At 37.2% G+C, this 26,550-nt stretch overlaps 1 protein-coding gene across 1 annotated transcript in view; it reads right to left on the reverse strand.

Annotated features, from left to right (window-relative positions):
* ROBO1 (roundabout guidance receptor 1) overlaps positions 1-26,550 on the reverse strand; it is a 491,348-nt gene that overhangs the window by 825 nt on the left and 463,973 nt on the right. The window contains exons 26-29 of the mRNA XM_088022787.1: positions 17,127-17,533; positions 14,116-14,268; positions 6,482-6,790; positions 453-649 (exon numbers count right to left, since the gene is read on the reverse strand). Coding sequence (XP_087878913.1) covers positions 453-649; positions 6,482-6,790; positions 14,116-14,268; positions 17,127-17,533 — 1,066 coding nt within the window. The remainder of the gene's footprint in view (positions 1-452; positions 650-6,481; positions 6,791-14,115; positions 14,269-17,126; positions 17,534-26,550) is intronic.

Here is a 26,550-nt window from a genome sequence, read left to right on the forward strand (position 1 = left end):
AGAAGAATGAAGGTGGAAGATAGTTGGTCAAATCAGTCAGATTAACCCCAGTAATTACTTGGTGGCCGATAACATAGGCTAAGCACCTTCATTCAAATCCTGATAACTCTGTCACCTTACTGGTTTTTATAACCTATAATACTATGCAATATATTATCTGGATAAATAGTTCTTATTTCCTAACAACACGATTGCCATATAAATTTCTTATCTGAATATCTGCAGATGAATATGCCCTCTAGATCAAAAAAGAAATTATGATCACCATTTACAACTTTGGAACACATTTCGGGGAAATCACTAAATTCACAGAATTTCAGTTTCTGGCATCACTAACATTAGGATTTGTGGTAAAACAGTAACATTTCTGTAGACTGATAAATATTCCTGACTTTGAGGCTGATATAACAACCAGTATAACGCTGAGAAACTTGGAAAAAAGTTATAGATACCTCTAATTCTTCATTATTATCTTCTCCTCTTTCATATCCTCCAAGAACTTGCATTTCTGCAATATTTCTTCGACCTACATTTGCTTGTTCTCTTTGTCTGCTTCCTGATCCTCTTGATGACATTGAGCTTGAAGAACTAGGATCTCTGGGATTATTGGATGTAGGAAAAGTAGGTCTACAGTAAGGTAGAATATCCTCTGTGTAATGAAATATAATAAGTGTGTATGAACAGCATTGTACATTTTCAAGGCATAATGTAACACACTTATGTCTGTAATTCTGCACGAGGAAGCATATTTTTGAGGAATAAATGAGGACATCTTATAACAATAATTAAAAAGGCAGCACTGTCCTGAAAAAGAAAATAACAACCCTTGTTGTCTTTCCTTGTAGTGGTTGGCCTTCAAGTTGATTTCACTCTGCAAGCTCTTGCATACCTCAAACTCACTTGAGACCAACATCATTAGGAGAGGTAAACCAAACTTGGAGTCAGACTTAGCTTCCAGTTCTATCCTTCACTATGTGATTTCCAATTATTTTAGGCCTCAGTTTCCACTTTTCTAAAAAAGCATTAATAATATCTACACCCAGAGGAGCTCCTATTGTTCTTGTAAAAACAGAGGGGATAGTGAAATCCCTATGCAAGCTATGAAGATTTCAAGGCATTGAAAGAAACAAAGCCCAGTTTCCTCAAATTACCAAAACAGAACCAAGCCCAGGTTCACTTTCCAGACACCAAGATGTCATCCTCCATTTCAACATCATATTTACATTGTGGAGCCCTGAATCTCAGAAGCCTGCCATTGTTTCTAGCTCAAAACACAAAGCCATTCTAATTAAATGCCATCTCCTGAATTTCTATCTCCATACTGCTTTTTTTATCTATTTAATAATTTTTTAAAAAAGATTTTATTTATTTGTCAGAGAGAGAGAGCACATAAGCAGGGAGAGTGGAAGGCAGAGGGAGAAGCAGGCTCCCCACTGAGCAAGGAGCCCTATGCGGGACTCAATCCCAGGACCCTGGGATTGTTGAAGGCAGACACTTAACCAACTGAGCCACCCAAGCGTCCCTCCATACTGCTTTTAATTTGGTGCTGCTTATACTGATGCATCTTCCAGGAGCTCACTTCTCTCCAAAGCCTGTCCACTCTACCCTTTGGACACTAAACACATGAAAAAACAACTCTTCTTCATGCATTTTTTTTTCCTCCCCCAAACACTTCCTCTAATGTCCATGCTGCCTGAATGAAATCTGATTTCCCCAGAGGTTTCCACTGAAGTTTTCTGCAGTAGAGTGAGGAAGGCTCACCTCTAGCCCAACCAGCACCCATTCTAAGTTAATACTCCCTGACCTTTGCACAAAACATTCTCCTCCTGGGAGGGCCAAACCAGTCTACCTATATCACCTTTTTAGTCCTCCTTGATGGCATCTTTCTCCTTATATTCTACTCATCACAATTTCCACCCCTCATCCAGATTCAGACTCACTGGGGTCTCACAGTCCATCAAGACCACTGTTCCTGGTTCCTGTACCCTTGCTTCACAGCATTAAGAATCCTGTGACCTTCATCTTCCGTCCCTGTTCCATCAATCTTTTTCTCTCCATTAACTTTAGTTTTTGTCAGGCTACAATATAAAATCTCTCTCTCGCTCAAAATTTCCCCGTAAGCCTGTGCTCTACATGAATCAACACCTTCTTCCTGTCCTTACAGCTCAGCAAAGCTTCTTAAAGCAATTTAGACTCAATACTAGTAGAAACAACTCCTGCTTACTCTGAATCCCACGGAAGTCTATCCATGCCTACATTACTACAATGGGAGAGAAAATTCACTGTGGACTTTGATAATGCTCATCATGTTTCAGCCCTTATGTCTCTGGACTTGTCACTGCCCTTCATCTGGAAACCACCATCAGTTTAAACATCACTATTCCCAGCTTCTAGTTCTCCTCCCTTCCTGGCCAGTCTCCTGTGGGCTCTTCTTAATGCAGTGCATCTTACATATTGCAGGTTTAAACACTTAGCGTAGTGTATATATACATTCTTTTTCCCACTCACTTTGGGAAATTTCCTTTATTCTCACAGACTGTAACCTTTTCTAGGTTGTAACTGTCATGGGGGCAGGTATTTTTCAGTGTTTTGTGTTTTGATATACTCTCAGCTTGACATGTAATAGGTCATTGATAAATAGTTTTGAGTGAATGAATGAGTAGATTTAATTAATATTTTATCATGACAAATCATTAGTTTACATCTGCAACTCCTGATCTATGTTGAACACTTCCTCTGAAGTATCCCTCCAACTCAGTATGTCGAACATTGACCTCATCCTGTCTTTCATTCGTCTCCGTAGTCCCTAAATAGTTAATGACAATACTAATCATTACGACAACAAATACAGAAAACTGAAATTGTTTTAGAGTCTTCCCTCCCTTCCAACCACTTTCCAGTACTCCTTAAATGTACTTTTCCCACACATTCAAATATACACAAGTGAACCTGATTTTTAACACTAAAAATTGTTAAATTTTGTATTTTCCCACTCACCTCTGCTCCTGTAGCCTGGTTTGTATCCACCGCATCTCTTCTCCAGGTGTTGTAAATATCTACTAATAGATCCCCGCCTCAAGTCATTCCCCTCTAAACCATATTCATTCAGCTGCCTTCTCGTAGGAACTATAGGCACTCTATGACTTAGACTTTCATTTACCTCCAGAGCTTCCCCTTTGACCACCTTTATTATCTAGTAACACTGAATTTCTTATAATCTTCTCAATGTACCTCAGAGCTTTTCATGCTGAGTTTCTCTGGCAGAATAACCTATCCACTTTTCTTACCCAAGTTAAATTTCACCCATCAGGAACACTCAGCTTATTCATCATTTCCATGAAGAAAGATCAAGAAGTCTTTCTTTACCTTACATACCCCACAAGCCTGGGCTAACTGTCCCTTCTTTGGACTCTCAACTATAGTATCATAAACATTATACCAAATATGAGTATATCTATAAATGTACGGATACCTATCTGTGACTATAAGCTTCATGAGGTCAAGGTTCCTGTTTGCACATAAATATCAGGACAAGTACAATGCTTTATAACACAGTGGATGTTTAATATATGTAAAAACAAATTGAACTAATTGAGATAAATGTCAGCAAATAGCTCAGTCATTCAAGTCTTGAAGACCACTCTCCTTAATTAAAAATGACCATTCATTACACATGTAAATCTGGGTCCCTCTTTCATTTTAAATAATGTCAACTGAACTATGAAGGTAAAAATTATAGCAATGCATAGAAATGATCATTTAATGACACATATATGTAGGGTTATGTTTCAAATAACAATTTGGGAAAGTAAGACCTTCAAAATAATAATCTGGTCAGTGTATCTCAGTGCTTTCCATGAAATAAGGTTCCTTGTTTCTAGATTAATAGTTCCAGTAGTAGTTCTTTAGTTAGAAATATTTTTATAACACAAAGGACAACTTAATAAATTTCTAAAGATTGATAAAATAATTTCATCACTTTGTTCTAATTCTGCATACACCAAGATCTTTCCAGGTTTGTAAAGTCTTCTCCTGAAGAATCCCAATGCTTTAGAGAAAGCTTACTTATAGCGGCAAATTGGTCTATACTTTCAGGCCATGTATAAACTTCATAATATATGTCATGACATTATATTTATAAATCACTACTGGGAGTACAGTATGGGTCAAAAGTTCAGAGCCAGATCACCTTTTGCTTAACTGATAAAAAGGCTAAGTTTTTCAAACTTTGGATTGTGGGGATAACACCAAGTACTCTGCGGTCACATAGCAGAGGCATCTGCCTGAAAGGTACTTTTACTTATCACTTTACTGCTGAGTCCATGCCTGGATTAGGAGTTCAGGCTTCCTGTCACAGAACAGAGTGAAACTGACTCCCATTTTGAAAGAAAGTTGCTAATGACCAGGGGCTCATAATAAACAGAACAAGAGATTAATGTCTAATTTTACCGCAATATATCTATTAAAATACAGTAGTAGTTGAAGTGCCTGCCCCCTATAGGCTTCTAAGATTCCTTTCCCTAACACTCTTTTCAGACTCTTTCATCAATCTCCCCCTTTTTTGTGTTTCTTTCTCCTAAATGGTTTCTTCTCTTTCATCTCTAATAATCCTGTCCTAAAGCATTTTACAAATTCTGCCTTTCTGGCAAACTCGTTCCCAATGTCTCCTCTTCCCAACCTTCTGAAAAGAGCTCATCACCTCCCTTCCACAATTTCCATTTACTTTACAAGCCCCTACAGTCTGGCTTCTATTTTGACTACAATACTAAAAACAATTCTTTTGAATACCACCCACAAATAACATACTGCAAAATCCTCATGTGTTTTTCCCCCAGCCCCCACCTCCTGTTGACACCCAACTTTTACTCCTGGGTGGCATTTTAGACTTCTTTCTATCTTAAAATTTCCTCCTCCATTCTTTCTAGGGTACTATTCTCTCTGGCTTGGAGATCCTGATTATTTTATATCTCTTGGTAGATCCATCTCAATTTCCACTATAGAAAGTCATTCTTGTGCTTAACCTTTGAATATAATCACTGTTGATTATTGGTGTGTTGGAGTTGGCTCACATGTTCTCAAAAAAAAAAAAAAAAAAGAGTACCCAAGTCTTCCCAACTCCACATTCACTGACGTCATATTAGCAGATTGAAACCAGCCATCTTGGAACTAACTACCCAATAGAAGTGAGTAAATGGCTACAAATTAGGGTTTTGCTTTGCTTTCCTCCCAGAGAATTGATTGTTCAACATTAACCAGTGTATCACTGCTGATAATTTAGCCTTTGTAATTCATATAATTTTCCCCTCCATGTTGCTGTTTCTAAAACACACTCTCTACTCACGACCTTTCTCCTGATCTTTAGACTTAGTTCTCTAAAGTCTTACTGAGCTGCTTCGTATCTGTGCTCTTATCAGCACCTTAAAACATTCAAAATTGAAATTCTTTTCCCTAAGACATCTTTCCTGTTTTTTTTTTTCTTTTTTTCTACATTGGTTAGTACAATTAGGTTCCACTAGCCAACAGGGCCATCTAATTAACATTTGAGTAACTTTTGCTTTACTCCATAATTTCATTCTTTTTTTTTTTTAAGATTTTATTTATTTATTTGACAGAGAGAGACAAGGCGAGAGAGGAACACAAGCAGGGGGAGAGGGAGAGGGAGAAGCAGGCTTCCCGCCGAGCAGGGAGCCCGATGCGGGGCTCGATCCCAGGACCCTGGGATCATGACCTGAGCCGAAGGCAGATGCTTAACGACTGAGCCACCCAGGCGCCCCCATAATTTCATTCTATTTTTCTACTTTCAATTAGTCACCTCTGGTTCTATCTCTGAAATGCCAATGTAGGCTGTTTTCTCCTTGTTCCACACAACTATGTTAATTCAGTGTTTTCATAGTTTTTACCTAAATATTTTACAATGATCTGATACCTTCATCTACACAGGTCCAATGTCTCTTCCTTCACATAGAGTGCTGCCAGTTATTTTTCTAAAAATCTGATTCTGTCATTTCTTGTTCAAAATTCTTTGCTCGCTTACCACTGCCTATATCATAAATCCCACACTCTAGATCATATTCCCAGCCTTCCCAATCTGGCCCAACGACCTTTCTAGTTTTATCTTTCACTATTTGTGTCTGGCCGAACTAGAAATCAATGTTCACCAAACATTTGTTTTTACACTCACATGGTTTTTTTCCCACCTACTTCCTTTACCTGCTATCCCCTTCTCTCTGTTTAACCTGTTAGAATCATGCTTTCCTTTAAAACTCAACTCAACTGGCACTGTCCAAGGAAGTCTTATATAATGTTATGTATTTAATTTAATTTAATTATATTAAAATTATTTGAGTACATGCTTGTCTCCTCCATTAGAGAGTAAATTTCTAAATCTTACCACTTTTCATATGGCCTAAGAGAACCTAACACTGCAACTTGCAAACATATGTTCAATCTGTATTTATTTGCTGTTTGAATGAATAAATACCTTGTATGAGGTGAGTCTTTGCTGGTGGAAGGTCTCGTTTTGCTGCCTTGTTTCCTCGTCCTTTCCCATCATTTTGCTGTTCCTGTGCTTCTCTGGTATCACCCGGATTGGTTCTCATATCAGCAACTTGTCTTCCATCCAATACTTCTCTCCCCTTGTAACTGCCTACTTTTCTATCTGATGATCTGTCTGTTCTTGCTTCTATAGAAGGGAGTTTTGGCACCATTATAGGTCGCACCTCCAGCTGTGCCTTGGACTGGACAGTGGGTGACTTTATAGCAGGTGGTGGCACTGGAGGAGGTGGAAGATCTAGAAAGAAATATTGAAAATACTGTAAAAGTCTGCCTCTTATGAAATTTTTAAATATTAATATTAGCACTGGAGTCACATTCAGTTGTGAGATAATATATCTTAAATGAACGGGAACAATTGAAGGTAACCAAGGAACAAAGAAGATCAACAATTTCAATGTATTCTCATTGTTATATGGCAGAAAAATATTGAATCCTAGAGCCGGGACTTAAAGATTATCTACTCTTGGGATAGCTAATATGGGCATATATGCTATCACTTTCTCTCCCCCAACCATGACAGATCTTCTTAATTGATTTCAGCATAATGTTGATGGTCCCAAATGCATAGCCTTATTCTTCAGGCAACCACTTCAAATTGATTGAGGTTGGCACTTGAGACCTATTTGCCACCTCTAATCTAGCCTAAATCACTTCTCGTTCTGTAAGAAGGGAAACTCAAACACATAGACCTTAAGTTATTTTTCAGTCTCAAATCGAGATATGATCAGAACCAGGACCAATGCCCTTAGATTCTTAATCTCTGGTTCAGTATTCTTTATACCATTTCATTCTATTTTGTGTTTATAATCTACCATTAATTGATGGGGTCTCTGCACCCAGAGGTTTTAAACCAGATAATCTCTGGTATAAATATAAGTTAGTATCATCTATCTATCTATCTTTCATTATACATTATATATATGTTAATGTGTATATATATATAATTATATATAAGACACATACACATATCTATATAACTGGATATTACATATATTTCAACTTCTTATAGACATACTTAAGGATAAAAGTGTGTAAAAATTTGATATCTAAAAAATTTATTTTCTTTAAGGGGTGCTATCCTTGACTCCTATGTACATTCCAGGGGGCAGAAATAGATATCCTAATAATAGTTGGTAACTCAGTAGAAGAATATGTATGAAGACATTTCAGCTTTAGTTTGTTTTGCCTTTAGTACGGAGGATGAATTAAAAGGAAAGGCTTGAATCCAGGAGGGCAAGAGGTTAATGTTATAGCTCAGGTAAGTAATGATAGGGGATGGAACTGTATTGGTGGCTGTTCAGATGAGGAGATGTATTTGAGAGATCTTAAGGAAGAAAAATCAGTATTATTTAATGATCAATGGAATATAGTAGAGGAAGGAAAGGAAAGAATCTAAGATGACTTTTAGGAATTTTGCTATAGTTGACTAGACAGATGAGAGAAACTTCACTGAAAATGAGGAAGGAGGGGATGAGGAAGAGATGGAGGGCCTGCAGAGGGAGAGTGTAAGTTCAGTTTTAGAAAAGTGGAGAGGAGGCACCTAGACAGAGATGTCGAACAGGTTTCTGTACATAAAATCTGAGTTTCAAGAGAGGTCAAGACCCAGAGATACAGAGAGTTGGGAATTATCAGCATGGTTTTTTCAGTCATGACTTCAAAAATGGTAATGTTTTCATATTTGGAGAGCAATATCTAGGTGATAGGATAAGTCAACTAAAAAGCAGTTATAAAACACATATTAAATGCTTAGGAGCAAAAAATTAACATTTTCAACAAAAAAATACATTTACATGCTAAAAATAAATCAAAAGTACATAAGAACTTGAAAGTACAACCCTTCATGTCTTTCCCTCTCCATTTCAAATCCTCAATATTGATAATGTGGAGGTAATCAGTTTGAATATTTTTCTATAGATCATTCCAGAAATGATTTATACACACAAATCAGGCCTACCAAGCTGCATAAATCCAGGGATCATCATTCACATTAGGGACTACATAAAATGGCCACCCCTAGGGCTGTATAGTGCCTCTCTGCCCACCCCTATGTGGAGGTCTGCTGAAAAGTACCACACACAAATATGCAGGCTTCCTCTCTTATTGACATAGGTAGAATTACATTTTTTTTTCACCCGTGTAGCTGTATACCTTTCCCTATATGTACATACAGCTCTGCTCTTTTTTTGAAAAGTTTGTATAATGCTCTGTTGAATGAATATATCATTATTTATTTAGCCAATCCTCACAGAGGAATATTTAGGTTGTTTCCATATAGTTTACTATTACTGACAATGTTCCACTGTCATTTACATATACCAGCATGAGAAATTCTTGAGTATTAATATTATGCCTTCGGAGCTCTTTTTTTAATTTAAGATTTTATTTATTTATTTGAGAGACAGAGAGAGTGAAAGAGTGGGGGAGGGGCAGGGGGAGAGAGAATCTGAAGCAAACTCTGCACTCAGCACAGAGCCCGATGCAGGGCTCGATAACACCACCACCGGATCACAACCTGAGCTGAAACAGAGTCAGACGCCTAACTGACTGAGCCACCCAGGAGCCCCAAGAATTAATCATTTTTGTTCCATAAATAGGTGTAGGTCTTTTTTAAACTAATAGTCTTTTGACATTATATACTAAAACTAAGGCATTAGAATTCATCGTATTGGTCTTTGAAAGCAGAGAGCTTGAGGTACTGTCTTCTTACCAGTTATTTTAGTTAGAACTCCATTATTAAAAGTGGTCCAACTTTTACTTGCATTTTTTTGTTGTTGTTCGTTCCCATGGCTCATCATGTTCTAGTTTCATATAAATAGCCTCTAAACATTACCTAAAATGGTAACCAAAGTACAGCCGATTGCATTGATTTTCACCTGATTTTATAAAATCAAAAAAAATTTTTTTTTGCCTTACAACATATATTACCATTGTCGTTGTGCCTGGTTTTCCTCCTTACTATTTTAATGTATTAAAAAAAAAAAAAGCCCGATACTTAAAAAAAAGGTACTATGAGAGTCCTCCTTCCTCTGCTACTTGTTTATTAAGAATAACCAAAAAGAGATAGTTAAAAAAACAGACTGTACTGAGTGGCTTAAAGCCAAGTGACCCAAGGCAGAGCAGTTCTAAGTTCAGACTGAGCCTGGGACTGGCAACGAAAGGGGAAAAATCTAATTCAGAACATACCTGGCAGCAGATGGAGTGAGGGCCTACAGGCTCATTTCCACACTATCTCCTTGCTATAGATTTCAACCCCAAATTGCAAACACAGATTATCAAGCAGGCAGAAAGTAACTGCCACTATCAACAAATCATAAAATGTCTGGGTTCATCAGATTACCAAAGCTGATGATTACCACTATTATAAGAGCATATAAAATCTTGGGAATGTGTGACTCTCGAGACAAAATCTATTTCCAGATGCTCTATAACACAGGTAGAGAACGAGAAGAGAACCCTATAGTAATTTTAAGAGTTCTAACTTCCTGTATATAATTGCTTTTTTTTTTAAAGATTTTATTTATTTATTTGACAGAGAGAGAGGCAGTGAGAGAGGGAACACAAGCAGGGGGAGTGGGAGAGGGAGAAGCAGCCTTCCCGCTGAGCAGGAGCCCAATGCGGGGCTCGATCCCAGGACCCTGGGATCATGACCTGAGCTGAAGGCAGATGCTTAACGACTGAGCCCCCCAGACGCCCGATAATTGCTTCTGTATCTAGTTGATGATGAGAGGCAAATGCTTGTAGGTTTTATTTCTCATACAAATAGGTTACCAAATAAATATTTTTAGGTATTATGAAATAATTACTGTGTCAAAGCAGGGATCATTGTATTATGAACAATTCTGTATTTCACATAGTGATAAACAGGACTTTCACCCAGTACATACCAACAGTAGCTCAAATTGGATTTAACAAATAGGATCATGGACCTGTTTTACATATATATATATATATATAGACACCTTATATAATCACATAAACATCATTCTTTATACAATACTTTCCAAAAGCAGTATAATATATATAAAGTAAAATGTCAAGAGCACATGCATGCAGACAATTCTGCCAGCATTAATTCACTATGGAGATCCGGCACTCTATTTACTTAGCTGCTTAAAGTCCCAAGACCTTGTAATTAATGATAAATCAAGTCAAAATAACATCATTCCAAAGAGGGTGGTGAATTTATAATTTATGAAAAGTAGGGCTGGAGAAATAATGTAGATTTGGTTTTTAAATCAAGTATGTAAATGCGTCGAAAGGGTTGAAAGAGGGGGTGGGAAGAATCTATTAGAAGGTCCTAGAAATGCACTTATGCTTGGCTTTAACTCGCTAAGACTCTGACTAATAAATATTCATATATTTTAAATCCTACCCTTCATCTGGGTTAAACTTGTAAGTGGCAAATATGAGATAAATAAACAGATTCTGCCTGTCATGGTGACTATAGCATACAGTACTCCCCTGTGCATTGAGTACTCCTTGGGTCTCTCTGAGGCCTAGGATTTACCTGCAGAGTAAGGTATGGTCACAGTGCCACGGATCAGGGACTCTAGGGCTGTTATGGGCTGAACTGTGTCCCCTCAAAGTTCACATGTTAAAGTCCTAACCCCCTGTACCTCAGAATGAGATGGTATTTGGATATAGGGTCTTTCAAGAGGTAATTAAAGTAAAATGAGTCCTTGGGGTGGGCCTTCATCCAATCTACCTGGTTTCCTTATACAAAGAGGAGATTAGGGCATACACATAGACTGAAGAAAGACCAAGTAAATACACAAGGAGACTACAGCCATCTATAAGACAAGGAGAAAGGCCTCAGAAGAAACCAACCCTGCCAACACCTTGATCTTGGACTTCTAGCCTCCAGAGCTGTGAGAAGATAAATTTCTGTCATTTAAGCCACCTAGTTTATAGTGCTTTGTTATGTCAGCCCTAGAAAACTCATATAATTGGCAACTGACAAGGATCATCACAAACTACTCTTCATCGGGTCAGACACAGCCACTCTTTAGCTTTCTTTATATCGTTTACAAAAGTTCTATGAAGCAAATACAGAAGTCGAACAAAATTTACAAAGTAAAGACACTACAAACTCAAGACTGATACTGTATTCTGAAATTAGTTCGCAAAGGAAGTCTATTGATAATAATCAAACTCAGCCAACATAGTTAACATTTTAACCATTAAAAGGCAAAAATTAAAAAATAAAACCCTCCATGTCTTACTACTATGTTTTTAATTCACATTTTAACAGTTGGCAGCTCTTTAAATTCTTTCTTCTCCCCTCTTCTTTCTCTTTCTTAGTAAATTGTACTAATTGTGTCTGCCACTGAGTTTCTTCATGAAATGGTCTATGATTTTTTTTCAAAAATGGAGTAGTATTCTGAGAAAACGATTTCTGAGAAAATGACCCAGTGTTCCCATGTCATAACCACTGCTAACAAGAGTACATGCATTTCTCTTATTTGATGCATGAAGAAGTATTTGCATTTACTTGATTTTACTTCATCAATATGCATTGCTGGATATGTAAATAATAACACATATTTTGGTATTTTCTCTTTATCAAATCAGAAAGTGTCCAAGACTTTTTAGTACAATAAACATAGCCAAAAGACAGATGGTTATCAAAATGCTGAAAGGAAGTTAAAGCGAAAATTTTAAAAAATAATTTTAGTCATATTTCCATTTTGTCTATTTTTATGACTTCAAGAAAATAATTATTGGCTTCCACATTACTTTATATCCTAGGATAATTTTGCATAATCCCTTTTGTGAAATAAACAATGAAAAATCCATATAATATTTCAAATTAACTTTTTTGGTTTTATTTATTTCATTAGATTTCTTTGGTATTTCTAAAATTAACGTTAAATAAACAACCTTGGTGTTTCATCATTCAGTTTACTAGTTACTCTGCAGGGATTAGTTAGAATTTATATTTAATTATTAAATACATGGAAGAAAGGACTGCAGAATGTGGTACAATAAATAGAGATCACAATTTTCAAGCATAGTGCAATTTATAACTGTGATACCACGTCCTTTAACTGGGCATGTATTTATTCAAAGCATTTTGAAAAAGCATCCCTCAATGCTAGAAGTCCCTCAAAACAAGTATAAATAAGAGCTGGAAAGGGCTACACAAAGCTTTAGGTCAGGTTTTCTCCCTTTTGTATTCAACCTAGATGTGTTTACAACCAGGTTTGCCGTTTGACCAGTTTTTCAGTGAGGAGCACTCTCTTCCAGATAATAAAAACTGATAGGACAACTATAAAACTTATAAAATGCCATTACAGGGGTTCCATAAATGTAAAACTGCCAATAGAGTTTGGGGATTTACACCTTGTGTTTGTCCCTTTACAGAAGCAAACATGCACAAAGCCACTGTAATAACCCTTCAAAATCAGATAATATTCTGACAGCTCAGTTTCACTGACAAAAGAGTCCTGGGCAGAAGCCAGGAGGCCCAGGTGCGCTGTGTCATGCCAGTATTTAATGTAGTCTGATATCAGATAGATGCGAGTGAGAGAAAATACTTTGAATAAAGTACAGATAATAGCATGGACAGCCACACTCATTGCAAAATTACTTGTGCTCATCATGCTGTGAGCTTTGTATTAAATTTTTCTGTCAAGTGGCAGGAATCACAGGGAGAATTGCCTCAGAAAACCCTCCTTGTAACCTTGGATAAGGATCTATAATATTAGGCTTTCATATGATAATGGCAAATGATGCCCTTTTTGAAAAATTGCTGACTGGTAATGAAAGTCCTAATCAGATTGTGGTTGGAGAGGACCAGGAGGTGGGGGACAGTGTCTGTGACACCCTTCTTCCCCCACCCCGTTAGTGAATTTAGCAAACTTGACAAGATGGGTGAGTCTGAGAGAATTTATCTTACGTGAATTTCCAACAAAGCCCTTGGGGTTGTTTATAAAACGAGAAGGTGGCGGGTTTAATAAATGCTGGGCCACCTGAGGCACTTTCATTAAAGGCTTTCTCTCAACAACATCACCATGTTTGCATTATTCTCCTGGGCTCCCTTGAGAATACAAGCATTACCTCTTCAGTGAGAGTCGATATTGTATGTGAAGGCATGAAGGAAGATGATGCGATTTGCCTTTTGGTGCAGAAAAATAACTGTAACACCACCATAGTTAGAATTAATATTCAGACAAGTTTATTGAATTGTATTTGAATGCAAAATTCCAAAAGGAAACAAAAAGAGGACGTTTGGGAAGATTTATCAGGGAATGCGATGAAGGTTCAGTCTCTGTCGTTACTTCAACTACAGTGATGTCTATTTGTTTGCAACAACAAAATAACCTTTTAAACATAATAAAAATATACACTGTTCTTAGCTTCTTAAATAACTCTTATTAGAAGTACTGAAGATGCTTGACAAGATATGAAAGTTGATCACTGCTATTAAGTAATAGGAGGCTTACTGTTAATGACTTTTTAATGTAATTTCTAATGCCAGTGGACGCATTGTCTAGTCCTAGAGAGCCAGGGTGAATAGGCGAGATTCATAGATGTTTTCATGCGTTTCAATGGACTTACCATCTGTGTAGGCTTCTCTGCGCAGATGTCCTGGCTGGTGTTTTTGCTTCTTGGCTGGTCTGGCCTTCTGTATTTGAGCAGCACTCATGTTGCTGTCTGTAGAAACAGGACTTGTGGGTCGAGGGCACTGGGACGCATGAAAATGGCGGCGGCCTGAGTAAAAAATAAATAAATAAATAAATAATAAAAATCAGAGCCAAACTCATCAATGAATTTTAATTATAACATTAAATAAGAAAAAGAAAACATTAGAACTAGAAGCATCCCTAATCTCCTAAAAATAGCTTTAAATAAACTATTCTAGCAAACGCTAGGATTTTTGTCATTCTGCCTGATCCATCCACTGGAAAAAAAAAAGATGCTGAAAGTTTTTTCCGGCTCTTTTTTTTTAACCATGGTACTTTTATTCTGTTAAAGTTCTTGACACCACTTATTAAAGAAAAACATCCCAATTACAGACTGAGCCAACCAGGTGCCTAAACATCCCAATTACTTTTGCAACTAACTTCATTAAAGTGTTATTAGTAAACAAAAATATTAGATTTTTGCACAGTATATTCAATGTACATTGTTTTCTCAAGGGAATCACCAGGGTCCTTAAGAAATTCATGTTCTAAGAGTGAACGGTACTAAATATGTCCCTTATTTTAATTAAATATGTTTTTATGCTATTCTTTGAAGGCAGATACCTAGTATCAATACATTCTGAGGTGTTTCTTCCTTAGGAGGCCTAAAATTAAAGCTCACATATTTAGACCTGTCCAAAATTACTTATACCCCTTTTCTTTCACTAGATGTTTACTTGCTGATTCTGGATAAAGTGACCCCTCCAGAAACTTCTACGTTTTTTGGTGGTAGCAGAGGTGGTTTTCATTTTTTCGTTTTGGAGGGACAATATTTGCAGGTACCAGTGAAAACTGAAAGTGCTAATTAGACACAGTACATCTCAGAGCTCCCCGGTTTTCTGGCTGTCTTACAGAGATGTTGTATCACAATGGCACAAAATATTTAATCCATAACAGCAAGGGAAATCTTGGCCCTATGCTTGACTTTCATTATTCTGGTTTTTAGAAATTCCAGACACACAAAGCTGGAACTTTTTTTTGTACTGTAAGAAACTTCAAACAAACCTACACAACATGTCTTTTGGCTACAGACAGAAGAAGCCACATATTTAAAAATCCTAACTGATGCATATTAAATAATATTCATCAATGCAGCCAAGTGAGAAGCAATTTGATTGGATTATTCATTCATATTAACTTCAAGTCATATGATCAGCAGCACCCTTTCTTGAGAAGAATATTTTAATAGGCAGAGGCCAATGCATGTTTAGTTCATTATAATTATGAGCCAAACGAAAACTGGAAGTGCCACTAAATTACAATACAATAAAATATTAAACCAAACTCCCCTTAGCAATGATGGAGACTATTACAATTAAAGTTACATATCCATGAAAAGAGAGAATTAAGGCTGAGACTTGAGCACATTATTCATTCTATTGTGTAAAGCCATCTACTGTTCATATACCCTGAGGCATCAGGTCGTTTACAGATGAATTTTCAACGTTATTTCCATGTTTTGTTGATTTAATGAACTGAAACGCATCTCTAATGCAATCTGAAAGCAGTAGTTTGAGATGCTTAATTTCACTTCCTTATTTTTTTAACAGAAGATTAAAAGATAAGGAGAAGTAAAAGCTATGCACACAGTTAGATGTTAGTTATTAAGAAAGATAGGTAGGTTTGGATAGTTATTACATTCAGTAGCGACTGAGGGGGAAAAAAAGGAATTTGGCTGAATTTCATAAAATACCAGTATGGCCGAAATAAATACATGTTACAATAAAAGGTCAAGGGGTACTAGACTTCTTTTTTCCTATAACATGCTCTTGACAAATAACATATAGAAATAACCTTATTTTCTCTGAACACATTCTACAAATGATAAAAAAAACGATGGCCAATCCAGTATCTGAAGAGAATACGTAAAAATACCAACGTGATACTTACCAAACTGAGAAAAATAAAACAACAAAACAAGATAGCGATTACGGATGTGTTATGATAGCCTTCTATTTCTCAGAAATATATCTTTTGCTGGCCACATTATTTTACTCTACTATTTGTATTTTTCATTTACACAATGTGTATATGAATGTATACTGTGTATATATTCCATCCTACAGAAATAAATGTCATGTGATAAATGTATGACTTTAATTTAAATTCTTTCCTTTTTCATACTATTTACTCTCTAAACAAGGTTGGGAATAGGTGATAAATAAAAATAGGTTCAAACATAATAGATATATGATCATGGTAAACAGGGTACTGGCAATGACGAAGGAAAACAGAAAAAATATGCATTTGGATTAACTTCCTCTCCAAATTACTAGATTAAAAATGTTTGCCTTAAATATGAAATGTCTATGCTTGAAAATGTATGCATATCACACACATCTTTCCATCTTCCTAATTAAATTAATATTCTCAGGGAGAGGGCATGAAGATAATGGGGGTTAAGGAGAAATAGCCCATTTTCCAATGGTTGAGTGTCCCCCCTCTGCATATTTATTTATTTCTCTTAGAGAATTTCTAATTAAATAGAATAAGAGAACTATCACAATGAATTTTATTTTGATTACTTTCTACACCTCAAAAAAAATCATGTAACACAAACCTCACCTGACTATAGGCACACCTAAAGAAATTGTACACCTATCTGCTATGACTTTCATAAAAACAAGGGCTTTCCAGGGAGCTTCACTCACATTATATAGGATTTATTAAATTAAAATAAACTAGAAGATTTAAAAAGCCTTGTCCAGAAAAAGGGAATAACCAAGCTATGTCATATGCTTGGATCTTGGTTTCCTCAGGCAGCAAATAAAAAACAGTAATAATAGCTGCATTTCACATTGGACACAAGCTCCTAGGCGATAATCATCAGCTGACGTGCACCCATTGAGTCTTCTTTTCCAGCTTGGTGACAAGCACAGAACTTACCAGAAGCATCCTGCATTTGACGTCGTGCCACTTTCAGACCAGCATACTCCGCAGCTGCTGCCACTGCCTGGGCAAAATCAGCATCGGTGAAGAAGGAGCCATCGGAAGAACTCACACTGGAACGTCCACTGGAAATGTTGTCCTCCTCCGAGGCTGAGCCCCAGCCATTGATCATGGACCCAGTGACAGAGCTCTCAAGGTCCCCCACGCTGGAGGCAGGGGTCTGCTCAAGGCCACGTAACAAAAGCCGTCTGGTCTGCATCTTGGCGACTTCCATGTCCGCTTCATCTTCTTCCTCTTCTGGCGCATCTGTATCCATATCTGAGACAAGAGGTCCTGAAATGTATCCGTAGGTATGTGGTGGGGAAATCGGTCGTGGTGGTGGAGGGGGGCTCACTGGCTGCCGTCTGCAGGAAGATGGATAAACAGGTTTGGCTCAGCTCATTATCAGGACACACACAAAATACATTAATCAAGAAATTGGCCAAGTACACTGATTTGATTGTTGCTTCTGTGGGAGCTAATTTAACCAAGCTGGGCTTCCTTTCGATTCAAGTTTAACAGAAATATCCTCAGCTACCTGTAAGTCACAGTCACCTTATGTTTTATCATTTGGATTATATTCAATTAAAAAAGGAGAAGTAATACATACTTTGGAAACACATGCCTATGTACTTGTCTTAAAGCTCACTGAATATTAATGATAGATTATTATTACCAAAGACAACAGACATCAGTTCTGGAACAGATGCTCCATAAACATGTTTCTTTCCCTTTATTTCATTTCCACGCCTACCATTCCAAGCAAATGGACTCATTCATGGTGACTATGGACGGTAGAATTTCATAGGATGGAACAATCATATATTCAGCATATGACACAGTTTCCTTTAGATTTTATTCTATTAAAACAAAAGGCTATGGGAGCCAAGAGCATTTTTTTCCCTGAATTATTCACCAAAGGTTATTAGCTATTTTTAAACCTATCACTTTTACCATTATTCCACCTACCTGTTACATAAAATGCTTACAGGTATTTTTCTTGATATGTTGAAATTAATTAAGGACGAAGGCTGAGGACAATGTGAGTGGTATTCTACAGTGTAAGTTCACAGAGTTCCCAATAACTACTTTCAGTCGTCTCTCCACTGATCCAGAGAACAACATCAGCTAACAGCAGTCCTTCTACTACCATCCATCACCATCACCCACAGAGAGGATAAGATGACTGAGAAGATAGTGTTTTGACCTCAGTGTAAAGTGAAATTGGTGGAAAGAAGTTATTCCCAAGTGGGGAGAATGTCAAGAGATTACCTCCTAATTTAGGAAAGTGCCTGACAGAAAGGAAGACGTACAGTGATTTCTAGTTTTAACTAGAAGGATTGCTTAGTCCATGACCTGCTCAACAGTCCCAATGCTCTCTAAGCAAGATTAAAGAGATGATATAAGGGGGAATGTCATTTGGAAAAGTCATAACAACACCTCTTCAAATTCTGTGCCTTTGAGAAGTAAGGAAGATGATAGATTCCACACAAGTGTGCCAACCTGAGCACAAGCACTAGATGGTAGTGAGATCAGGTTCTAGCGTCTTCTGGCCACCTCCATGGTTTAGGAAGCTAGAAAAGACACAGCATGAATGCCACCAACTGGTAATCCACCTGAAGATGTGGCTAAATTGTTCAGGGACTACAAATGCCTAGAGACGCTGCCCAGAATTGAGTCCTTCATCAGTAAGTTGGTTCCAGCCCCTCTCCCTCACCATCCTTATCATACTCACAGAGCAAGATGAGACAGAATAGTCATTGGGGCTAACCAAGGCGAAGACTGGATGCTCACTAATTTGCTATACCTTAGCCCTTAGAAGAGGGAGTAGGACAAAAGTGGTTAAAAGCAGAGAATGCCCTCTTACTCCATGCCACCATAGACACAGACAGGTACAATCTGCAAGGCTGTCCGCAAGCGCATGATTATAGTTTTACAATGAACAGAACTGAAATTTAAGAAAACAAACAATTAAAGGGAAAAAAAAAGATTCAAACCAAAAAAGAGACTCTTAACTATAGAGAACAAATGGATGGTTATCAACGGGGATGTGGGGGAGGATGGATGACAGGGATTAAGGAGGGTGCTTGTTGTGATGAGCACCAGGCGATGTATGGAAGTGTCGAGTCACTATATTGTACACCTGAAACTAATATAACACGGTATGTTAACTATATTGGAATTAGAATTAAAAAGATTAAGAGGATTGAGCCTCAAGTTAAAAGAAAGCATACAAACCAAACCATGGAGGATCTGGTCAAAATCTAACAAAGGGACCTACTAAAGAGAAGAATAGGGAAGTTCAATATAGCAATATAGCTTTGAGGGTGAGAAGCTAGCGGCTCAAAGAAATAAGTTTTGTGCTTTTTAATTCAATGAATTGAGACACTTCAATAAACACATTTTGTTAACACAAATGGAAAGCATTAAAAATAAATGATTATTAAAATACTACAATTAACTAATTGAGCATCTACTTTGTAACTAAGTGTATTTTACAATGTGAACTCTTGCAACAGCTTTCCAAGGTACTGCTTTTATTATCATTCCACAGATGAAGATACTGAAATTCAGAGAAATGAAGGACCTTGCCAAAGTTCCCACAGCTAGTAGGTTTCAAACGTAGACTTTAATCCCACATTTCATTTCCCAGGTCACAACCTTTCTTCTAGGAATGGTGTTAGTACACACACACACACACACACACACACACAATATACATATACATATGAATAATATATACTGTCATAATTTATGCATATACATATGTATGTGTACACACAGAGACAGTTCTTTAATATAATGTACTATTTTTTATTTCTGGGTGTTTTCTAATGCATCTGTGTGTGGGAATAGAAGAAATATGAAGAATATGCCAAAGCTGAAGTTATTTAAGAGATTAAAATGGATAATTGTTTCAATATGGAGTGTGTTATACACATAGGAGGAAAACCTTTGTTTAATTTGGGTTGCAATAAAATACCATACTTAAAAGTCAATTTACAGACTTTGTCAGCACGCACATCTAAAATACGCCAAGAAACTTCTTTTTTTAAAGACATGTAAGACTTTCTAGCACAAAGGGGACTATTCTGACCATCAGTAAAGGGATGTAGAATAGCCACTTCACTATGAAAGGAAGCCAGCATTGTTGTATTTGGATAATTCACATTCTGTAGAGCAAAAACATCTTCATGTTCAACAAGGGCCGGCTTTTAACTACTATCACCCTGTGCAAATGCTGGGGAAAGAGAGAAAAATTTATTCAAACCATCTGTAAATAAGGCAAGCCCAGGGAATGTGTGATAAACATGTACAGATTGAAATATGTAATATATTCTATTTGAAAACAAAAAGCTATTTCAAGATGCTGCACTCAAGTGGGACTTGCCACAAATGAACCTCAACCCTCTAGATTTTTCTCCCTGAGGGGTTTCAACATCTTCTGAAATAATGTACAAGTATATGACTGCAAATCACAACACTCTAGGCTCCTGCAAAAATGTCTTCATAAACATGTTCAAGAGAAGACAGGAACAATGCCATTAATTTATGAAAGCAGATATTTATATAGTTAACCACATACCATTTACCAGACAAAAGACAAAGGGGGAAAAGCGTATACCTTGGAGATTTTTTTCTGAAACTGGAATAGCTTCAATACTTTGTACGGTTAACCATCACCTGGTTTGTAAATAGACAAGCTATTTAATTTTCCTTTGCCTTTTTATGGTCTTTTCTTTCCGAATGTACCATATTCAGTTTGTCTATATTAATAAAACATCAGTCAATTTCCTATCCCATACATGAAAACTACCTTTACTTTTCAAGAAATTTTTGCTAAATAACAACTGCAAGAAGTTCAATAGTACCAGATACTTTTTGAAACAATATATGCAAATAAGTCTAATTATATCATTTTCATAGTTGTTGTTTGAAAAGAGAGAAGATTCCTATTATGTTGGTTACCTAGTTTACCTAGTTTTAGACAAAGAGAATATCTAGAAGCTCATTAGAATGCCAAAACTGCAACATCCATGTTAAAGCAGTCTAAAATGTTTAATTAAATATTGCAGATATATAATGGTTTTAGTTCAGTAATTTCTTATTAATAGAGACCACACTGTTTATTTATGCTTTTAATCAATAAACATAACAGTAAAAAAATGTATTCAGTAAAAAAAAAAAAGTACTCATTCTTTAAACATTTACACTGTCTCTATTATGGTGAGATTGCTAGGTTCTGAGACCAAAGGAATCACAAGCAAAAAGAGCTTGGGGAATGCTTTATACTTTAAGTCATAAAAGGATTTGATTTTAAGGCATACATACTTAATAAAGCTAACTATATATCAGGACATAGCAGAGTATATTTTGCAAAGATGTCCATGACAATATCTCCCATCCCAACGCTCTTCTGGGATGAGAACTTGCCACTTTCTCATCAAGAGAGGGAGTTTAGTTCTATACTCAGGAATCTCAATGACCCTGTGACTGCTCTGACCAACAGAATCTGGCAAAAGGGTGACCGTGTCAGTTCTGAGTGGAGCTCTTAACTGGCCTGGAAACTTCCTCCTCCCGCCGTCTTGGAAGCCTACTGCCATGTAAGAAGTGCCACCACCCTGAGATCCCCGTGTTATGAGAAGTCTGGGCTACTGGAGAGAGACTGCATGTGGAAACAGAGAAGCCACAGATTATTGAGACATCAGATACATGAGTAAAGAAACTAACCTGACAGTAAATCTTCCAGCCCCAACAGACCACATGAAGCCATGTGGATTAGAGATGAATTGCTCAGGTGAATCCTTTCTGAATTCCCACTTCATGGAATTGTGAGTAAAAGAAAATGGTTACTTTAGGTAACTAAGTTTTAAAGTAGTTTGTTAGGCAGCAGTAATAGAAAGAGGAACTCAAGCACCATGTTAGAAATTCAGCTAAATAAAATAGATTTGTTCCTTGCCTGAAGGGATTTATAATCCAGTGAAGGAGACAAACAATGAATCAAGTGTGCAATGATAATACAGTATCCACAAACAGAGGATGTCTAAGGTGTTATGGGAACACATAGAATTGGCTCCTATCTCAGAACTGGGACATCAGCAAAAGATTCTATGGAGAGTATCTACCACTTTACCTTGGTTCTCAAAGGTAAGTGTTAGTTCCAAAAAGAGAGAGGGGATAATGGTGTTCCAGGAAAACAGGATGGCATGGGGGATAGACCTTAAGGTGGGTGACCAAGTATTCATTCCAGGAACTGGAAGAAAAGTAGAATGAAAGCACCATGAACAGAGAAGAGGTGAGTGGCAATGAATAAGGATGGGAAGGCACACAGGGGTCAGATCACAAAGGGCCTTGATTGCTACATTAAGGAATCTTGCCTTTATTCTAAGGGAAATGGGAAGCCATTGAGAGATTTTTAAGCAATGGAGAGACTTGATCAGTGTTGCATTTTAGGAAAATGCCTCTGCACAGGCTGCAGCAGGAAGATTAGATTGAAGAAGGGGCAAGGCTAAAGGCAACCAGACCACTTATGGACCATTACAGTAATACAGGCAAGAGAAAATGGCTGTTGGAAGCAGGAAAGTGCCTTTATGGCTGGAGATATGTGTATTGCTCTGAGTGATATTTAAGCAGCTGAAATCTACAAAAACGAGTACTAGGATATTAGGGTCTGATGCTCAGAGTGAAATCTGCAGAGAAATAGCTATCTATCTTTAATGAGTACATCATTAGGGGCATGGCAGGATGATGAGAAACAGAAGCCATCTGCTGATGGGCCAGGCATCCGAATAGGTCAAGGGTCTGAGAAGAGGCTTCACTCAAAGACTTAGCTAGAAATGAGAATTACAACATTGTCTATAGTATCAAAAACGCAGACATGACTTAAATGTCCAACATTAAGGAATTGTTTAAGTAAATCACAGTATATTTTTGTTTAACATGAATATCTAAATAAAAAGCTACTGACATGGAAAAATACACCATTCAGTGAAAAGAGCAATTATCCCATATCGGCATATCACAAATTCAAAGCAATGTGAGTATATGCAGAGATGAAAGGCTGAAAAGATCTTTACTGAGGCCTTAACAGTGACTATTTCTGACTACATGGATCATTAGTACTTTTGTATTTTCATTTTGTTTATCTGTATTTTCAAATATTTCTACAGTAAACATGTAGAAAATACCTTCATCATAAAAGAACAATACTAATATTTTATTGTTGTTGTTGCTTAATGGACTTCATTTACTTCTTGTTAGTGTCCAGTGTTATTTCCAGCAACAATCCTGGAAATAAAATTCCTAGTACCTTCATGGACTGAAAATCATTATTTCAAAAATCATTATTTAAAAAAATTCCTAGTACCCTCACGGACTGAATTTCATTATTTCATATTTCATTGTAATTAAACAGTATTTTAAGTGCAGGTAAACCACAGCATTTGCATTCATTTTCATCCTGAGTTCACAGAAGTATCCAATTCCTTTCATCAAATACTTACGGAGGTAAGCTTCGTACCACCTCAATGACATGAGTAAAATGTGAGCTCTGCCCTCAAAGAGCTTTTACTTTAAAGAGGGAAACAGACATACTGAGAGCAAACACTAATGCAACATGAAAACTGATTAGCGGGGTAGCAGAGCAGTGAACAGACCGTTGTGAAGAGAAAAGAAAAGAACTGGTTGAATTTTGCCACGCAATCAAATGAGAGTTTCACAGAGGTGATGCATTTTAACAGGGCCTGGAAGGATGAGATGCGCCTGACCCTGAAATCAAAGAAACGGCATGTGCTGACACACAGGTGCCCAGTGAGGACACTAAACATGTGGGGTATGGCCATGAGTGCCCCCCCTCCCCGTGCCAGCTCCAGAGCAACCCTCTCTGGGCCAGGAAGTGGCAGTGCTGACCAGATGTTGGTGAATTTTAGGCAAAGTCAGGGAATTTCAAACAAAGTAATTAGAAAAGAAGGTGTGTGGAGAGAATGGGAGGGAAAAGGGTACATAAGACAAGAAGGACCATGAAAGGCTTTGACCACTGGGCTGAAGAGCAGGACCTGACTCTGAATAAGGGGGAACATTCTCAGGCTTTCGTGTCCAGAAAGATAATGTGGAGGGCGGGCAGGAAAGGGGAAATAGAAGAAAAGTGGACATCAGTTCAAGGATAGGGCAGAATATAGGGATGAGGGTCTGCCTTAGCAGGTATATATAGGAATGGAAACAAAGGAACAAAAACAAAAGATATTTTGAAGTCAGAAATGAAGGGATTTTGAATAATTTGATTTGGGGAATGGTAGGAAGAGAGTAGAAGAAATTAAGCAACAGGAAAATTAAGCTGATGGCAAAATGACAAACAGTTTTTTATGATTTTTGGCTATTTTACTTTATTATATATATGTTTTTAAGATTTTATTTATTCATTTGAGAGCGAGAGGGAAAGAGAGCGAGCAAGAGCATGGAGAGAGGCAGAGGGAGAGGGAGAAACAGGTTCCTCACTGAGTGGGGAGCCTGACTCGGGGCTCAATCTCAGGACCCTGAGATCATGCCCTGAGCTGAAGTCAGATGCTTAACCAACTGAGCCACACAGGTGCCCTGGCTATTTTATTTTTAATATGTTAGTCAAATAAATAAGGATTAATGATTCTATACATGATAGGCCAACAAAAGAGGAAATGAAACAAGTCTGAAAGGTCAAATGCAAAGACAAAGAATTTGGTTTTGGACAAGTGTAGTGTGAGATGGCCAAATGAAAATATCATTGTGGTGCTCAGGAAAAAGGATGGGATGACTAAATAAATTTTATTTATTTAAGCCATCAGAATACAAGTAATTACTGAACCAAGCAACGGGGTGATGGCATAAAGGTGAGGACAGTAGGAAACTCATATTTGTTGAATACCCTGCTTCGGATACTTTACATACATTATCTCATGTGATTCCCACAACAACTTACAAAATTGCCAACACTGCAGAAAGCTTAGGGATGATAAAGACGGACAAGTCTTTAGATTGACCATTTGGAGGTTACTTTCAGTAGACTAATGGAAGCAAAATGGTCTGAGTCAGAATGCAGTGGGCTAAGGTGTGAACTGGAATTGGGAAGGCAGAGTTGATTCAACAGCCCTAAGGAGTAGAGGAGAAGGAGAGCATGATAACTAGAATGAAAGGCTAAGAAAGGGGAACATTTAACAGCAGTAGGATTAACGGAGAAGAGAAAGAACAACTGAATAAAGAGGAAGAGGCTGGAAAGTCAGGATAGATAAAGGTGAACTGATTTTGACTGATTTGAAGAAGGTGGAAAGGATGACAAGAGAAACACAGAAGGGGTTTGCCAGGAAGAAGATACTACGCACCACTTATAACACAGAGGGAAATGGTGGGGAAATAGGTAATGTGAGAGAATGAAAGGAGAATGCTTACATATTTCAGAGATAAGAGCCTCTATTAGCCCCTCATTTGCTTCAAATAAGAGCAATGGAGATGGCCTGTGACCTTAATAGGGAAAAGAGATAGGTGCTTTATTTGTTCTCAATCTCCATGAAGTTTCATGCGTTAACGCTATTAAAGATAAATGGATGGCAATCCAAATTCCCCCCTGTCCCACAGAGCAAGGCTTAATGACCTCCTTCATTTTAGAGAGTATATGATTTGAATTTGGTAAGAACCTCTTACGGACAGAATAATTAATAAACACTGTAAGTTCTATTTTAATCTACAGAATTCAAGCAGTATAAATGAAAATATGTTATTCATTCAAGAAAATTGAAAGACAACCTTCAGAGGCAAATAACATACTCAGTTTCAAATGATATTAGAAACGTAGAAAGTTTTGTATATATATAAATTTATATGTGTGAAATCTAATGTGTCAAGGGTAATGAAATAGTACCAACAAAATCATCAACAATGAGAGAGGAGTTAACTTGATGCAGTAGTAGCTTTGATGTGGTAGAAATGACAAGTATTTATTTGTGTCTAACAAAAACGTATTGGTTGGCAATGATGAATTTTTGGTTACACACACGCACACACACACACCTTATTTAGTAAATTGGACAAAGGACTCCGACTTAAAATAAAGGTACTTGAGGTCAAAGTGAAATAAATACGCCAAGCTCATTCTTTTGCGACAGTACAGCCATGAGGCAAGACATCATTCTGCAGACTGCATTTCAAAAGACAGGAGAAAATCTGCTTTCCACAGACCAAAGCAATGACTTACCCACGCCTAAGGAAAACTAAGATGCAAAAACAGGCATCATCGATAAATTGCTACAAGAGTAGCAACGCATATAGTTACTACATGATCTCCATGTGTTTATGAACGCAATTATCATAAGTGGGTGAGTATTAATGCACATTATTTTATGGTTGCAAGTTCACT

This window comes from Eumetopias jubatus, unplaced genomic scaffold, assembly GCF_037043125.1.
Source record: "Eumetopias jubatus isolate StellerSeaLion01/CBP00866 unplaced genomic scaffold, mEumJub1_p1.0 scaffold_1, whole genome shotgun sequence".
NCBI lineage: Eukaryota > Metazoa > Chordata > Mammalia > Carnivora > Otariidae > Eumetopias > Eumetopias jubatus.